The 14441-nt window shown below is 35.4% G+C and overlaps 1 protein-coding gene across 2 annotated transcripts; it reads right to left on the reverse strand.

Moving 5' to 3' along the window:
* Window positions 1–884: 884 nt before the first annotated feature.
* On the reverse strand, window positions 885–14289 carry LOC128184691 (uncharacterized). 2 transcript variants are annotated; one of them, XM_052854262.1, is made up of 4 exons: window positions 14007–14289; window positions 3708–4793; window positions 3423–3532; window positions 885–3283 (listed from the first exon to the last, which is right to left on the reverse strand). In XM_052854262.1, exons 2-4 carry the CDS (start codon window positions 4791–4793, stop codon window positions 1744–1746), a joined length of 2736 nt encoding a protein of 911 aa, XP_052710222.1. In that variant the 5' UTR covers window positions 14007–14289; the 3' UTR covers window positions 885–1743. The 2 variants fall into 2 exon arrangements, with proteins under 2 accessions (XP_052710222.1, XP_052710223.1); XM_052854263.1 differs by lacking the exon at window positions 14007–14289 and adding an exon at window positions 5080–5180.
* Between the last annotated feature and the right edge of the window lie 152 nt (window positions 14290–14441).

Here is a 14441-nt window from a genome sequence, read left to right on the forward strand (position 1 = left end):
TCTCGTTGGGCCTTAAAAAAATCCTTATTTAAGATGATAACGGGACTTAGACACGATTTGAGATAAAAAGTTTATTTTCAATTTATATGTATAAAATTGTTTGTGTATTGTGAATGATTAAGCACACCTTGAATATTTAAGGTCAAGTTACAAGCCAGAAGTTGTTATGTAAACAAATATCGAGTTTTTATTTGTTGACATATAATGTAAAGTAAAGAAAATACCTTCCTTTTGACAAAGTATCTTGTTGTAAACAAGATAAACTGATCATGCTGATTCAATGTGTTCATAAATAATTGTTATGAGCAAAAAAAAAGCAACATAACTGGTAGATTGTAGCGTATTTGAAACTTAAACCATTGGCAATACAACACATAGGTAGACAATAACAGGACTCGAACTTTGTTTACAAAACTTGTTACTCGATATTTGACTTTCAATGTTTGACAAGGCATTAATCAAAAATATCCATAGAGACAATTCTAGACATTTGAAATGAAAACATAAGTTTTAAAGAAAAAAAATTGAGCTGAAATTGCGGCTAATCCCTCTGAGAATTTTTTTCACAAGGGATATGGATGATTTCTCAAAATATATACAAAAAAATCAGATAAATTAAGTTGAATAATTATAAAAGTAAGAAGTATGCCGTGTTTTTCATCATAGAAACACCATTTTATTGCCATTTAAGCAATTAAAAAGATGAATCTAACAAAGAAACAACAAGCAAAAAAAAAAAAAAAAGGTTTGCTTGTCCAAAGACTCAATCAATGTCGACTCAGGGATGGAATGTGATAGTTTTCTTGATGTGATTGCAAAATTAACGCCATCTTTTCACGTCATATATTGTTGACTAAAATTAAATGCAAATAAAAGACAAATAGTATGATGGAAAATATATTTTATGTAAACAAAATAACAAAACAATGTCAACATTTCTGGAAAAAAAAATCTGTCAATGTGCGTTAGATTATTAACTGTTTTTCTTACATTACCATAGTTACCGAGATCACCGTGCAGGATGTTATAATCAGTGTAAAAACCGTGTTGTTGACTTAAAGAGAAATGTGTAAAATAGGCATGAAAGAAACGTGACTTCATTTATAACACGTGCGTTCCTTCACACGCATTTTTATATTTTTCTGTTTAAAAAAAAGGAGGTAGCAGACAAATAAACAATCCGTAAGAGCCTTTCCTTTTACACTTTAATGAGAATAACGCAACGCGAATTTCGTTTGTGTATTACTAGTATACTGTTTCTAAAAAAGGGCAAAGGTTTAGCAGGCAATACAAAAAATCGGAGAGACAACCTACTGCCTGTTGAATGCATGAAAAGCTTTATTGTGTAAAAGTGTCATTTTGAAAAATTTGCCAACCTGAAATAAATTCAGTCGAAAAACAGCATACAGTTTTTGACAGATATTTATTCAAGATTAAGAATTTCAACTTATACATTCAACTGTCAAACGAAACGGTGCAAAGAATATAAAATTTCAGCATTATTTGCCATTACAGAAGAACAAATTAAACATTTGTGCATACAAAATATACCATAGAATAAAGTTGTTTGTGTTTTAGAAATCAAGTATAAATTTCTAAAAAACGATACCTTAACGATGAATTTGTATGAAATCATATTTGAAAAAAATATCTATAGATATTGGTCGTTATTTGTTTAGTATTTTTATACACCAAAAAATGAAGTGAAAAAAATATCTCCCACACCAATTTTATTCTCGATGATCACCGATGGTCACAGAAAAACTGGATAAAAACAGACTGGTCTTGTAGTTTCGGAATTGTATACAAGTCATTAAGATCCCAGGACATTCGCACTGCATCGCCGTAATTTTTCCCATACTCCCACGGGGAATTGCTGTTGACCCGAAGCGCGCCCGAACATGGATGGTAGTCGTGGGATTTGGCATTCCTGCTCCTACAGAAGGCTTTGCACTTCCTTCCACAGGAATCGTAGGCTGTCAGCAGGACTTCCGTGTCGTTTTTGCCGGGTCTTCTCAGTCCTATATACGTGGTAGACTCGGTGAACGCTTGTCTCAAATCAACGATGACGTACTCGTCGTAGTTGCCTTGGTAATTAAGCCCGTCGGACCGGATGTGGATACGTCCTATCGTTCGATCTCCGGAAACTGCGTCACATTTTGCTGAGGATGGCATCAACTCTTCAGAGAAATATGGTTTAATTTCTTCGTACTGTTCTGGGTCGTAGATATCGGCTTTTACGGAAGGCTTACCATTGATGATTGCGTACGCTTTGAACTTACGATGCTCAGGCGACCTTTTGTTGACGACACGAACTGGAATAAACACCCAATTACGAGTGTCCCCTTCATTGTTGATTTCAAACGTGTTTTGACTGGAGAAAGAGACCCACGCGTTGGAGCATTGAAGCTGCTTTACCATAACCTGGTGGTAGGAATCGGCTGTCGTAGACTTGTCGCTTGCTTTGTTCGCAGTCGTAGCTCTCTTCTTACGACCGAAAGGAAGTCGCGGCATTCCACCTAAAAGTGGTCCGGGGCCGCCAGCGCCCATGACCCCGGGGACGCCTCTCATTGCTGCTGCACGTGGAGGTGCCGGGGGGCCCGCGCCAATGGGAATACACTGCGGGACCCCGGCGGAAATATCGCAGGTCAAGAAAGGAGAGCCACAGTTGGAATTCTGAAAGGAACAAGTTGGGTGGGGTTGGTATGTGTAAACTTGCGTCGTAAACATATCACTTATTCCAAACACATTGGGCAGGTTTCCAAACCCTGTAGGGGTGAAGGGAGCGTGAGACTGGGGGCCGAAGTTCTGAGGGTAGTCCTGGGTGGGGTCTATTCCCATGGCTCGCTGCTGTTGACGAAATATTTCCCAGACGTAATCAACAAAGGCATGGTGTAGGTAGAAAACAGGATCAAAGGCCGAGGTTTCCATGGGCTCCATTTGACCACCGATCCACGTGTGCGCGTCGCCATGGTAATTTTCAATGTTGTACTGATCCGGGGCACCTGGCTCAGTGATTTCCGCCATTCTGGTTCTAGATAATACCCTCATGATGGCCTGCCTGGAGAGTAGTTGACCATCCTGACCTACATTTCTGATGAGAGGCCCGTTAGGGGTCTGCCAGAAAGCGAAAGGCCCTGTTGTCACGAGACCATCTCCATTACCAAGGAATTGAGGGGACCAGGTCACGGATTGGGTGGGGTCGATCATGGCCTCATCCATGGTGGAGTCCCAATACGGCAATGTGACATCGGGTACCTTTTGTCGTAAGGCGTTCTCAAATCTATTGAATTCAAAGCAAACTTATATGACATCGTCTTTCATTGTTGCTAAAGCAACTATTTTGAAATGCATTAAGATAAAAAAAAATGAACTGGTAAGGAAATTTCTTTTTAAAGAATCAATTTGTAAACGAATCTTACATGGTAATGAATAGTCTATGCCAAGCTAAGAAAGCCCCTCCATGATGTATGTTGTCTACCATCCGGAAGTGAACCAGCCCAAGAGCATCATAACGATTAGGTCGAATTGTCTGGAAAGAAAAAACCATTTTAAATTACAATAAATGAGATCGAAACTTCTAATCGATGAAAAGGAATGGTTTGAAAATCAACTAAATCAGCCATCTACTACAAAACATTTATTTCATTCAAAAAGTGATTTTGTTTTTCGTAGGGGAGGGGGTCGAAACTCTTTAAGGTACTTACTGTATCTTGTTTCAGTAGAAGGATAGCCCTGTGGAAGTTGGCCCTTTCCTGCTCCGTCATTGTCCTGTATTCCTTCCTGATCCTCAGCTGAGGACGCTGCACTACGGGGATGCCAGAGACAGGCTGTGCAGTGTTCATGTTGGGAGACATTACCGTCGGTTGCGGTTGAAGTTGAGGTTGAAATGCATTCATAGACTGAAAATTCTGCTGTTGTCCTTGGGCAAATGTCGGCTGCTGTTGAGCGGCAACGAAGTTGTTGATTTGCTGTGATGGTTGTTGAAACACCGTCTGCTGTTGCTGTTGTTGAGAAAATTGAGTCTGAACCGGATTAATCTGGGTCTGGGGAACCTGAGCTGGAATTGGCTGGTTAGAACTGCTTGAAAAAGTTTGTTGTGGAACGGCCGCGCCAAATTGCTGTGTCTGTGGAATGGCCGCTCCAAACTGCTGTGTCTGTGGAATGGCCGCTCCAAACTGCTGTGTCTGTGGAATGGCCGCGCCAAGCTGCTGTGTCTGAACCCCTGGTTGTTGTGCTGCTGGGGCCTGGTTTTCTCCGCCAATGATCGGGAAAGGTCGTGCTTGTCCGGGCTGAAACCGCTGCGCCTGTCCAGAACCCGTATGTTGATTAGAGAATGACTGCAGGGTCTCCGACATATACTCCGGTCCTTGTGAGTTTTGGATATTCGATGAGTCTGAACTATCGCTATCAATGATTGGTTGGGGAGGAAACTGAACATTAGGATACAGGGAAGGGGTGTCCAATGACGCTTGGCGTTTCTTCACGGAATGGCTGAGTTTGTTCGTGGACGAAAGATCCAGCTTCATGTCCACGTTTGACATCCTCAACAATTCGTTGATCCAACTGACGGTGTCCTCCGACACATTGGAGTATTTGAATTTATCCCCAGTGAGCTTCATGCGGTGACTATTCATACACCATTTGCTCATGGCCTCGCCACTGGCAGCGCCCAGGTTCTTGATTCGCTGCTTTTCGAGACATTCCGTAAAGGACTCGGGTAAATCGATCTCCTCTATGTAAGCCCCCGCTAGTACTATGAAAGTGAAGACGATGCATAAGTGCTTCTTCATCTAAAACGAATAAAGAAAAAAACTTAATAATTTGTAAAGTACATGTTCCAATACACAATCGTACATATCCAATGACCAGTGTATTTCAAAGCATGACCTGAAGGATCAATTTATGACAACAGATATACAATGCTGACTCTTTTTCATGAAGGGCTTTGATGATTATGCAAATTTCCTTTTTCATTCAACTGGTTCGAAAAGATTTCAAATTTTTAGAATTCCAAAACATCATCTGAATTACAATTGATAAATTTTTCCACAATTTGCTAAATAGATTTGTCAATACCTATGGCAACAAAATGATTGAACATCTAAGGTCATCACACAAATCCAACCGAAATATCGAAAAAAAATCTCTATTTGCGGACCCGTGACAGTCAATTCATAACATTTTGTGTACGACATTTCTGTTCGCCAAGGGACTTTTATATAGGTACCTATTGGTCACGTGACCTTTACGTAGAATGGGACAATATTATCGCATGAACTCCGTGTTTGACAGAGCGTGGCTCCAGTTAGTCGTGTAAAGAACACGAAACTGTTGCGAACTCTGTAACTGGTTACACATGTAATTACCGGGATATCACGGTGACCTTAATTTGTACTCTATACTTACATATACGTACATGTACGTCCGTAACATTTCTGTGTCACAAGTATTTTTCGACGCGCAGATAATATATTGTACATATATGAACAACATTAACCTCCCCTCCCCTCCCACCCCCACCCCCACCCCTGCTATTTCTTTTTTTTTTTTAAAAAAGAAAGAAAGAAAATAAAGGAGGGGAAGAGTGTTGATAGTGAAAGAAAGAATGTTATTACAAGAGTTCTTGCATTTAAATTGTTAATAGTAAGCTTACGTGGTAATATTTACGGATTACAAACAATGAATAATTGATTCATTGAATAATTGATTCATTGATTAATCAATTAACTGATTAATTCATGTATAGACGTTGGAAGTCGCACATACCTTCTAAACCTCGCCGGTACTACAATATTGTAGCTGAATTCATCGGTTCTATATATACACGTAAAAGGAATATTAAGTACAAATTGCCAAAGGTAGATATTTTTTTGATGAAATCGAGGTACATGAGCGATTAATGTAGATGTTTAAGAATGAGATAGATCGTTGCTATTCGGCACGTACACCAGAGTATGATATTAGTATCAAAATTTATTAAACTATTATGAAGGGGTATCGCATAGTTAATGGGATAGGTAATTGCTATTCATATCAACTTATAAATTTCAACAAATATCATTAAGTGGTATCGTAATGAATCTACAGAAATCAGAGAATGACTGATATTTTTTCGTCAGTACATAAGAAATTATAAATATAACATTTTAAGATATATAAGTACGTTGGATTTTTTGTCCATCCTCAAAGCGTATGTGCGAGAGAGAGAGAGAGAGAGAGAGAGAGAGAGAGAGAGAGAGAGAGAAATATTCCTTATATAAAATAAACTGAATGATATCAAAAACAGAATAAAGTTGATTTGCGAATGCATATATACCTCATATGTTTACGTTGACTTTTATATTTAGAATGCCAATCTAAATATATGAAAATAATATATTATAGATTCATAATGGCTATTTTAAATTTATCTTATCAAGTGTGCTTATATTTTTATTAATACTGGTATATGAATATTTCATTTATTAATTACAATAATTTTTTTATGTGCAATTCTGTTCAATTGCAATTTCATCCATCTATCTTGGTGTTTGTGTTTCGCCTTTTCGATAGAGGAACTTAGGTAGGGGATGGAATATTGCTAAGCTTGTGTGAAAATTTCCTTTAGCGTCAGTGAACTCGTGAAATAATTAAACTGGCGAGCATAATTGTATTTTTATGTAACCCCCCCCCCCCCCCCCCCCCCATCGTACTAATATTAACTTACATACTTCTTAATTTTAATTTCCTGTTTCCTGTTGTTGCTTAAATTTCCTGTTTTCGAGTCCCATTATCCAAGTAAGAAACTAATAAATAATAATTTTTTTTTTCATTTCTATAACAGTCAAAACAAGTCGCACCGAATCGCTTAATAATAATCACAGTAATGAGAAAAACAATTACCTTCCAGACATGCGATGGCGGATGTACAAACAAAAGATTTGAGATATTGAAGAATTTTTAACTAATTGCGAAATAATATTGCTTATGCACACCGATCTACCTCAAAATTACAAACGTTCACTTCGTTTTTTTAAGAGGTCTCGATGGCCATTTGTAGACTGTATTGATCTTCTTTATAAGAATTTTAAGAGCTCTGCTTAGAAATATAGCAAAATACCCAAATTTAAAATATAGGACTTCTTTCCTCGCTAAATAATAGTTCATATCTAAGCAAATCATATCAACAAAATTTTATTCAGATCTGTTGGGTAGTTTATAGTCTGTCCCAAGATATCTTGGATTCATATTTTGCTTAATTGCTTGATATTTATAAATACCTCAGGGTTCAAACGATGTTCATTCAAAAGTATAAAAAAAATTCCAAGATTTCTCAGTCGAAACGCCCCTGTTGGCTTATCAGGTTTCAATACAATGCTAAAAAATGTGATGTCTACAGAGATTTTGTATTGCAGCAAGCCCGGATGAAAACGTTGAAAAATTGCGCGATGTATTCCGAATGGAGTAACGATGTAAACATTCCCCATTATAAATCTTCGTAAAGAATCTGTTTTCGTTCCTGTGACTTTTTCTGAGTGGCAGTTGATAATGTGTCAATGAAATTATCTTGGAAATTATCCCTTACAACTTTTACAATTGCACTTCTTTCACAGGTATGTGTATTTTTTTTTAAATCGTCCAAATGTGCTGCATAAATATCATGGGACAGACTATAGTTGCTATCCGGCCTTCTTAACATTTATACAGATGAAATAACATGGGTTTAATGTAAATGATAGCTCGTATACACTGTACCATGAGCTTTGGCGATAATCATAGAACCGTTTGAACAAGACCTTGGACTTTCGGTAGGACGTATCCATCTATTTCTTGCATCAAAACAAGTTAAAAACGACGCTAATTTGAGTGAAATACGCACAGATTGCGTTGTCTTAGCTCAAAAGTCAGAAACATTTTGTTGATATCAAAGAGTCATGGCTGAATGTTAACTGAATGACCAGCGATGAAATAGACAGACCTACGTCACAATGCTGTTTGACACAACCACCCAAAGTCCAAGCTCTTGTTGAAATGATTCTAAGTTTGATGTGTTTGTGTACACTTGATATTGTGATTATATAAATACTTTTTTTTTAAATTCAGTTCATGTCTTCATGATAGCAAACGACATTATCATGAGTTCTTCCTTAAGTAGGCTATAGCTATTGTGGTCAACATATTAAACAATCAGATCTGCATCTCATAAAATTTCACACATGATAAATTTTGGCCATAAACTACTAGTACTCATTAGGAAAGAGAAGATCAAACAATTTGAATATCATTTTAAATATATATCTTTATAAGGAGCTCTTTATTTAAAGGAGATTAATATAGTGTATATAGCGTAAAAATGGCCACGACCATCCAGCCCCCTTAATATAAAATATACAAATTTTCGGTTGGAGAGAGAGAGAGAGAGAGAGAGAGAGAGAGAGAGAGAGAGCATTGAGTAAAGTATACAAATTTTGTAGAACTTATGCATTTTTTTGTCATGTCGGCAACATACGTATTAACCTGTCTTCCATTTTGTTCTTCTATTTTTCCCAATCTCCACAATGTGAAAACTTCCACTAAGTAATTCCATAATTATATTTCATGTTTTATGATACTATTTTTATTTTTATAGAAAGTGTTCAATTGAAAATATATAATATGACTTTTGATAAGAATTCAAATGCATGTTGCATGCTTTTTTAAGGTGGAATAACACATCGTCATAAAACGGCTGACCTCGGATCGAAACGACATTTTCTTATATTAAAAAGATTTTATCGACGGCAACATATAAAATACTTCATAGCCAAGTGGATCAAGTGTCGGGCTTGTGATCCGTATGTACATACCGAGTTCGAATCCCGCAGGGGCTTTTTGTTGTTACTTTTTGAATTGATTTTTTTAGATTTTCATTTTTTATCCTAAATTTGCAAATTTTTCGCTTATTTGACATATGTATAGTTTATTTATCATTATATCTTTCATAATCAAATAATTTACAGGTAATTACCTTTTTCGAAGTGTGTTATTCCACCCTTACTTACGGAAAAATTCTAAATATTCTAGTTCCGAAGAGACCTTGGTAATGAACCCTGAATTTTTAGGAATTAAGAGGTTTGAATATTAAAAATTAGGAAAATTAGATCAATGAAAATTATATAAAATTGAGGAACGTCTCGTGTGTCCTTAAATGAATTCTATTTTCCCTCATATAAACCTTCAGGGAAAAAAACCGGTTTTATGATATCTATATATACTTGATCTGGAACAAGAAGTTAGTCGGCAGAGCTCTTACATTGACTTACACAGCCGCTTCGTATTACATCTACCTGAGTGTGACTACATTATCAAAGAGCTGCACCCTTTGAGGAACACCGAGTGACCCCTGTTTGTACCCGATGTCATCATTGCTCTTGCATGCTGTCGGAAACCACCTGTGTGACTTCACACCCACGTAACTGTGGTACACGTGACAAAAGCCTGTAGGAGCGGATTAAGTGAACGTAGTCACGTCTTCACACAGATTTCAACGTGAGTCACATGCGCGGATCTAAGGGGGAGGGGAGGGGGGGGGGGGTATTGAACCATAAGACTCATCTCTCAGTTCATATACATGCTTCGTACGATATATCTGAGTGACAAAGAACATTATTACTACAGCTGCCAAAAAATCCCTGCCATATTAAAAAAAATGAAAATACGGAACATCGATTATCAAACCATCATCTCCTTTAATCTTCTTATGTTAACTATGGGGCATCAAAAGACCTATAGGAGTAGATTTAGACCGGTGGGGGATTAAGACTTTATTAGATTCACTATTACATGTATTAAATGCACTGGATTTGCATCCTTGCACACAGAAAATTGATAGAGAGTGGAATACCAGAATTAACATCTTCTATCAGACTTTTTTTGTTTTTACCAACCGTTCGTACATGTACCTTTGATGGTTTTTGAATATTTAATTGCCACAAGTATGTAAAAGATCTAAGACTGGAAAAAAGTAATTAAAATAGTCAAATGTGAATTTGAAAAAAAGTTAAAATAAAAATCTGTGAATTGACATGTACGAATTCAATTTTTTAATTTTTTGTAAATTACATTTATAATAGATATACATGTACATGTACTTGTAACAAAACAACCTGAGGTCTCTGAGAGAGAGAGAGAGAGAGAGAGGGAGAGAGAGAGAGAGAGAGAGAGAGAGAGAGAGAGAGAGAGAGAGAGAGAGAGAGAGAGTGTGTGTGTGTGTGTGTGCGTGTTAATGAGCTTTTAAGTACAATGTGTTAAATTAATGTGCGTGTAATAGTCACTCGTTAATAAACACTAATTGCCGCAGGATGTATACACCCCCTAGCTAATTTACACATGATAAATCTATAATATATAATGTGTAAATTATATAATATATAATTTACACATTATATATAGATTTTTACGTTGATTTGATTTGAACATATTTTATTATGCAAATATACATTTACATAAAAGGATTAGGCAGCAGGCAATGCCTATGTTAGCCTTCTCCATAAGGTGCAAGGTAATACATATAAAGAATTGTATGATGAAGCATAAAGATATAAGCATAAAAATATATATTCAGATGGACAAAAAAAAAGGGGGGTGGCAAAACCGGTTTGCAAGAAAGAGAAAGGTAAAAAAAAAATCAAAAATTTAAATAGTACAATTACAGCATAGGTATACTACTTATACTACAGATATTTACGTTGACATGTACAAATCATTTTTGACTATATATATAATATATATTGCAACACCCTCGTCTAATTTTATTGAAAATGTCACCAGTGTAAAACTATTTATACCCTGAACATATCATATTAGTTCACATTGTTATATATTTTTAAAGAAACCAACTTTTGTTTAATACAAGTATAAAATATTTTGCTATATTTGTGTACACATTTACAATTATAATGATTGGAATGAGGAAAATGGGTTTGTTTAGATTTAAATTGAATATAAATCAATTTTTAAGATATGTATATCTTTTCCTCTTTGCCTATTCTTTTTCAACTACAGAATTTCCTTAGCAGTATATACCGGATGTTTCATTAAACTTCAAATTATCTGCATGTAAAATCTTTAATTCTTATCAAATTCTGAAAAATAAACCGGTACTCGGTCTAGAAAAGAAATTAAACATTAAACTATAATTCATTTTATGAGAATATAAGCTTATTTTCCTGCTACATGTATGATGGCATATTATGCTGAAATTGTAATAAATCTCGATCTGTCCAGGGAACTAAGTATTGAAGTCTTGAAGCTATATTATAAGTATCATTTGCTAATAATTATTTTAAAAAATTACAAAGAAAGCATGCGCGGATCTAATGGGGGTTGGAGGATTCCGGACCCATTCCCCTGGAAAATTTAAATTAATCAAATTCACATCGTAACCTTATACCCAAAATAGGCCTCAGACCCTCATGCAAACAATTATTCCTCGGACCACCCCCCCCCCCCCCCTTGATTTTTTTTTGAAAGTATTCAAATGAGGAAAACTTCGCAAAGATTGAGTGAACTCCAACAGAACTCCAACAGAAAAACGGAAAAGATTAAACGAAAACTAAATTTAACAGGGGAAGGGGGGGGGGGGTATCTGTTAATCTGTTTCTATTGCGTTAAGATAACTTTTATATATAAGGCTCTTCATATAAAGGAGATCAGTGCAGTGTAAAAATGGCTACCACCATCGATCCCTCTTAAGTTAAGTGGGTGATTGATGAAAACCCCACAATTGTCAGTCGGGACATGACCTATGACTCTGGGTACAGATTTGTTTTTCTACAAAAACAACTATTTAAAGTGTGATTAATTTTGAATGGAAAATGTCGCCTTAAAAGAATTGCCGCTTGGGGGTTTTAGACACAGGAGGGAGGGAGGGATTTTTTTTTCAAACTCGAAGTTAAACTAATTAAAAATAGATAAAAAAATAAAATTCTTCATATAAAATCAAAGTACTGAAGAACTGATGGGAGTTGATTTTGTCGATGTTTATTTATTTTAAAATCAATGATATGTTATTTTGCATGACAAGTACATGTAGTTTCTAATTTGAATTACGCACATTTTTATAAAATGAATTTTTTTACTTTTTCGACAAAAATGTCGAGACACCCATATGGATCATGTTAAATAATATTTAAAGATAAAATTAATTCAATCAAACTATGTATCATTAATAGAAATATTTCTCGAAAATTGTATGGATCCAAGCAATATTGAACTCTAGTCTCGTTCAACCAAACGCTCAGCTGACACTGTAAATCTCCGACAAGGATTTACGGAGACAGCCTAGCGTCGAGTTGAACGAGACTATATTGAACTCTGGCGAAGGAATACATACTACTACAAAAAATATTAAAATTGTTTGTACCATTTAAAATCTGACTATTTTCAAGGTATTTATAAGTATGTTTCCTTGAAAATCAATGCTTTAGCATACATTACATCGAATTCATCAATTATTTTCAAGAACTAAGTCTTGTCAGCAGCAATGATTTGTGCTGAGGTCCAAACACTGTTTCACTTTCAGTTTGTCTGAGTAACTGCATAGGAGAGTTGATTAAAATCAACTCCCAAAAAAGTTTTTTTTTATTTTTTGCTAATAAGATTTTATCAATAGGGGTATTTTAATAAGGAGGGAGGCAATCCAAACGAAGAATAATTTTATTTTGGCCTTATATATGTATTTCGCAGCATCTAAAACAGTTGGATATTGCAATCTGGCTACAGTTCACAGCATGAATGTATAAAAGATGGGCCAAAATATATTGTTGCTAAAAACATTTTCTAATTTGAGACCTAAAGATTTTTTGTCTTTAAAACGGAGTTTATCGTAAGGATCGTGTGAGCTAATCTGCTTCCAAAATACAATAGATTAATCTAGATTAAACAATGGAGCAAAATATGAAAAGAATTTCTCCGTTATTTAAGCTGCAATGATATTGATTGACTAAAACACATTTTTTTAAGTGGCTAAATAAAAAAAAAAGGTGACCAAAAAATTATGCCAAAAGAAAAATGTTAGAGAACCTTTTGAATAAATTAATCTTATCTATTTTTATACCAGTTTGTAATGGGGACATATATAATGAAACACATGGTACGAAAAGTTTTAATATTTGTTGAAATACATTTATGTACAAGCGATTTGTTCTGTTTTGTTTTTATTTTTGTTTTTTCTTTTTAGATAATATGATATATCAAAAATAAATATTGAACAATCTTCGAAAAATAAATCAATCCAACCTATTCCATAAATTGATATTTTTAATTTTTTTTTAAAAACTCAATTCGTATCGAGTGTTTCTAAAGCTGTAGCCTTCGAACACACATTAATGTATCCGAGTGTATAGGTAATCTAATCTCTCCGATGCGCAATGGCGGAAAGTTATGACTTCCGGTCATTTTTTAACACTTTAAGGTGCCGATGCGATGCTCTTGTAACACACTGAAAATGTTGTTCACCCCTTGAAATTGGTTTTTATCATGATATACTGTGTACGATTATGAAATTCCCTGCCCGTGCTGAGGGCTTACGTCAGCTTAACCAATACACTGAATAAGGTTGTCTTTAAGAGTGACCCCTGCGGCACTCCGTTATTTGGTAATTACTTGTATGTTGTGTTTTTACTGTTGCAAATCTAAAACCAATTTTATGTTTGAGAACCGATTTTTTTTTCTTTAAACTGAACTTGATTCATGCCAGCTAAAATGTTACTCGCTATGTTAAAAGTTAAAAAAAAAACGTGGTTGGCCTTATCTAATAATTATTTTATATTTTTTACATACAATCATGTAAGCAATTCGAGACTAGAATTTTTAGAATTCCATACATAAATTAAATTATTACAATAGTATTTTAAGATATTTTCCTTATGACAAAAAAAACCCCGACACATTGGATATTTTTCTTTCTCTCCTACGGCTAACAAATAAACACATTCACCGCAGAAATCTACAGACAGTTTGCGTGTAAATACACTTAATCTTACCCTCTTCGGTCGCTCTCTCAGAAGTCACAAAATCTCTGCTTTCTACATCCAATAATTAGAAAAAAAATATGGATGAATTAAAGAACATTTAAAAACTTTCCCCCACAAAGCGACCAGCGCTTCGTTAAGACAGCACTGGATACGTCATATTGGGGTCGCTCGCTCCGACGTGGTTGAGTTGGCATACCAAGCCTTTAGATCGACATCGTTACGTCATAGGGGTACATGTACTTCCGTGAATTAAGCAAAATTAGCAGCTACCTGAACATGAAGCAATCACCTCAAGCTTGGATTACCCTAAACGTATCATTTGTAACGGGCTTAAGAGAGATTCATGCCAGATATGAAGATAGCAACATTTGCAGAAAAATATAATAATTTAATACCCGAATTAGCATTGTAATTTAAAGTCTATGGTCTTTTTAAAATTACTCA

The sequence above is a fragment of the Crassostrea angulata genome, chromosome 5 (assembly GCF_025612915.1).
Source record: "Crassostrea angulata isolate pt1a10 chromosome 5, ASM2561291v2, whole genome shotgun sequence".
Classification (NCBI taxonomy): domain Eukaryota; kingdom Metazoa; phylum Mollusca; class Bivalvia; order Ostreida; family Ostreidae; genus Magallana; species Magallana angulata.

Coding starts and splice junctions, on each gene's coding strand:
- LOC128184691 (XM_052854262.1), bottom strand. CDS start 4,793: ATGAAGAAGCACTTATGCATCGTCTTCACTTTCATAGTACTAGCGGGG. Junction 3,533..3,707: donor TTCTACTGAAACAAGATACA/GTAAGTACCTTA, acceptor TTTTCTTTCCAG/ACAATTCGACCTAATCGTTA. Junction 3,284..3,422: donor CATAGACTATTCATTACCAT/GTAAGATTCGTT, acceptor TGAATTCAATAG/ATTTGAGAACGCCTTACGAC.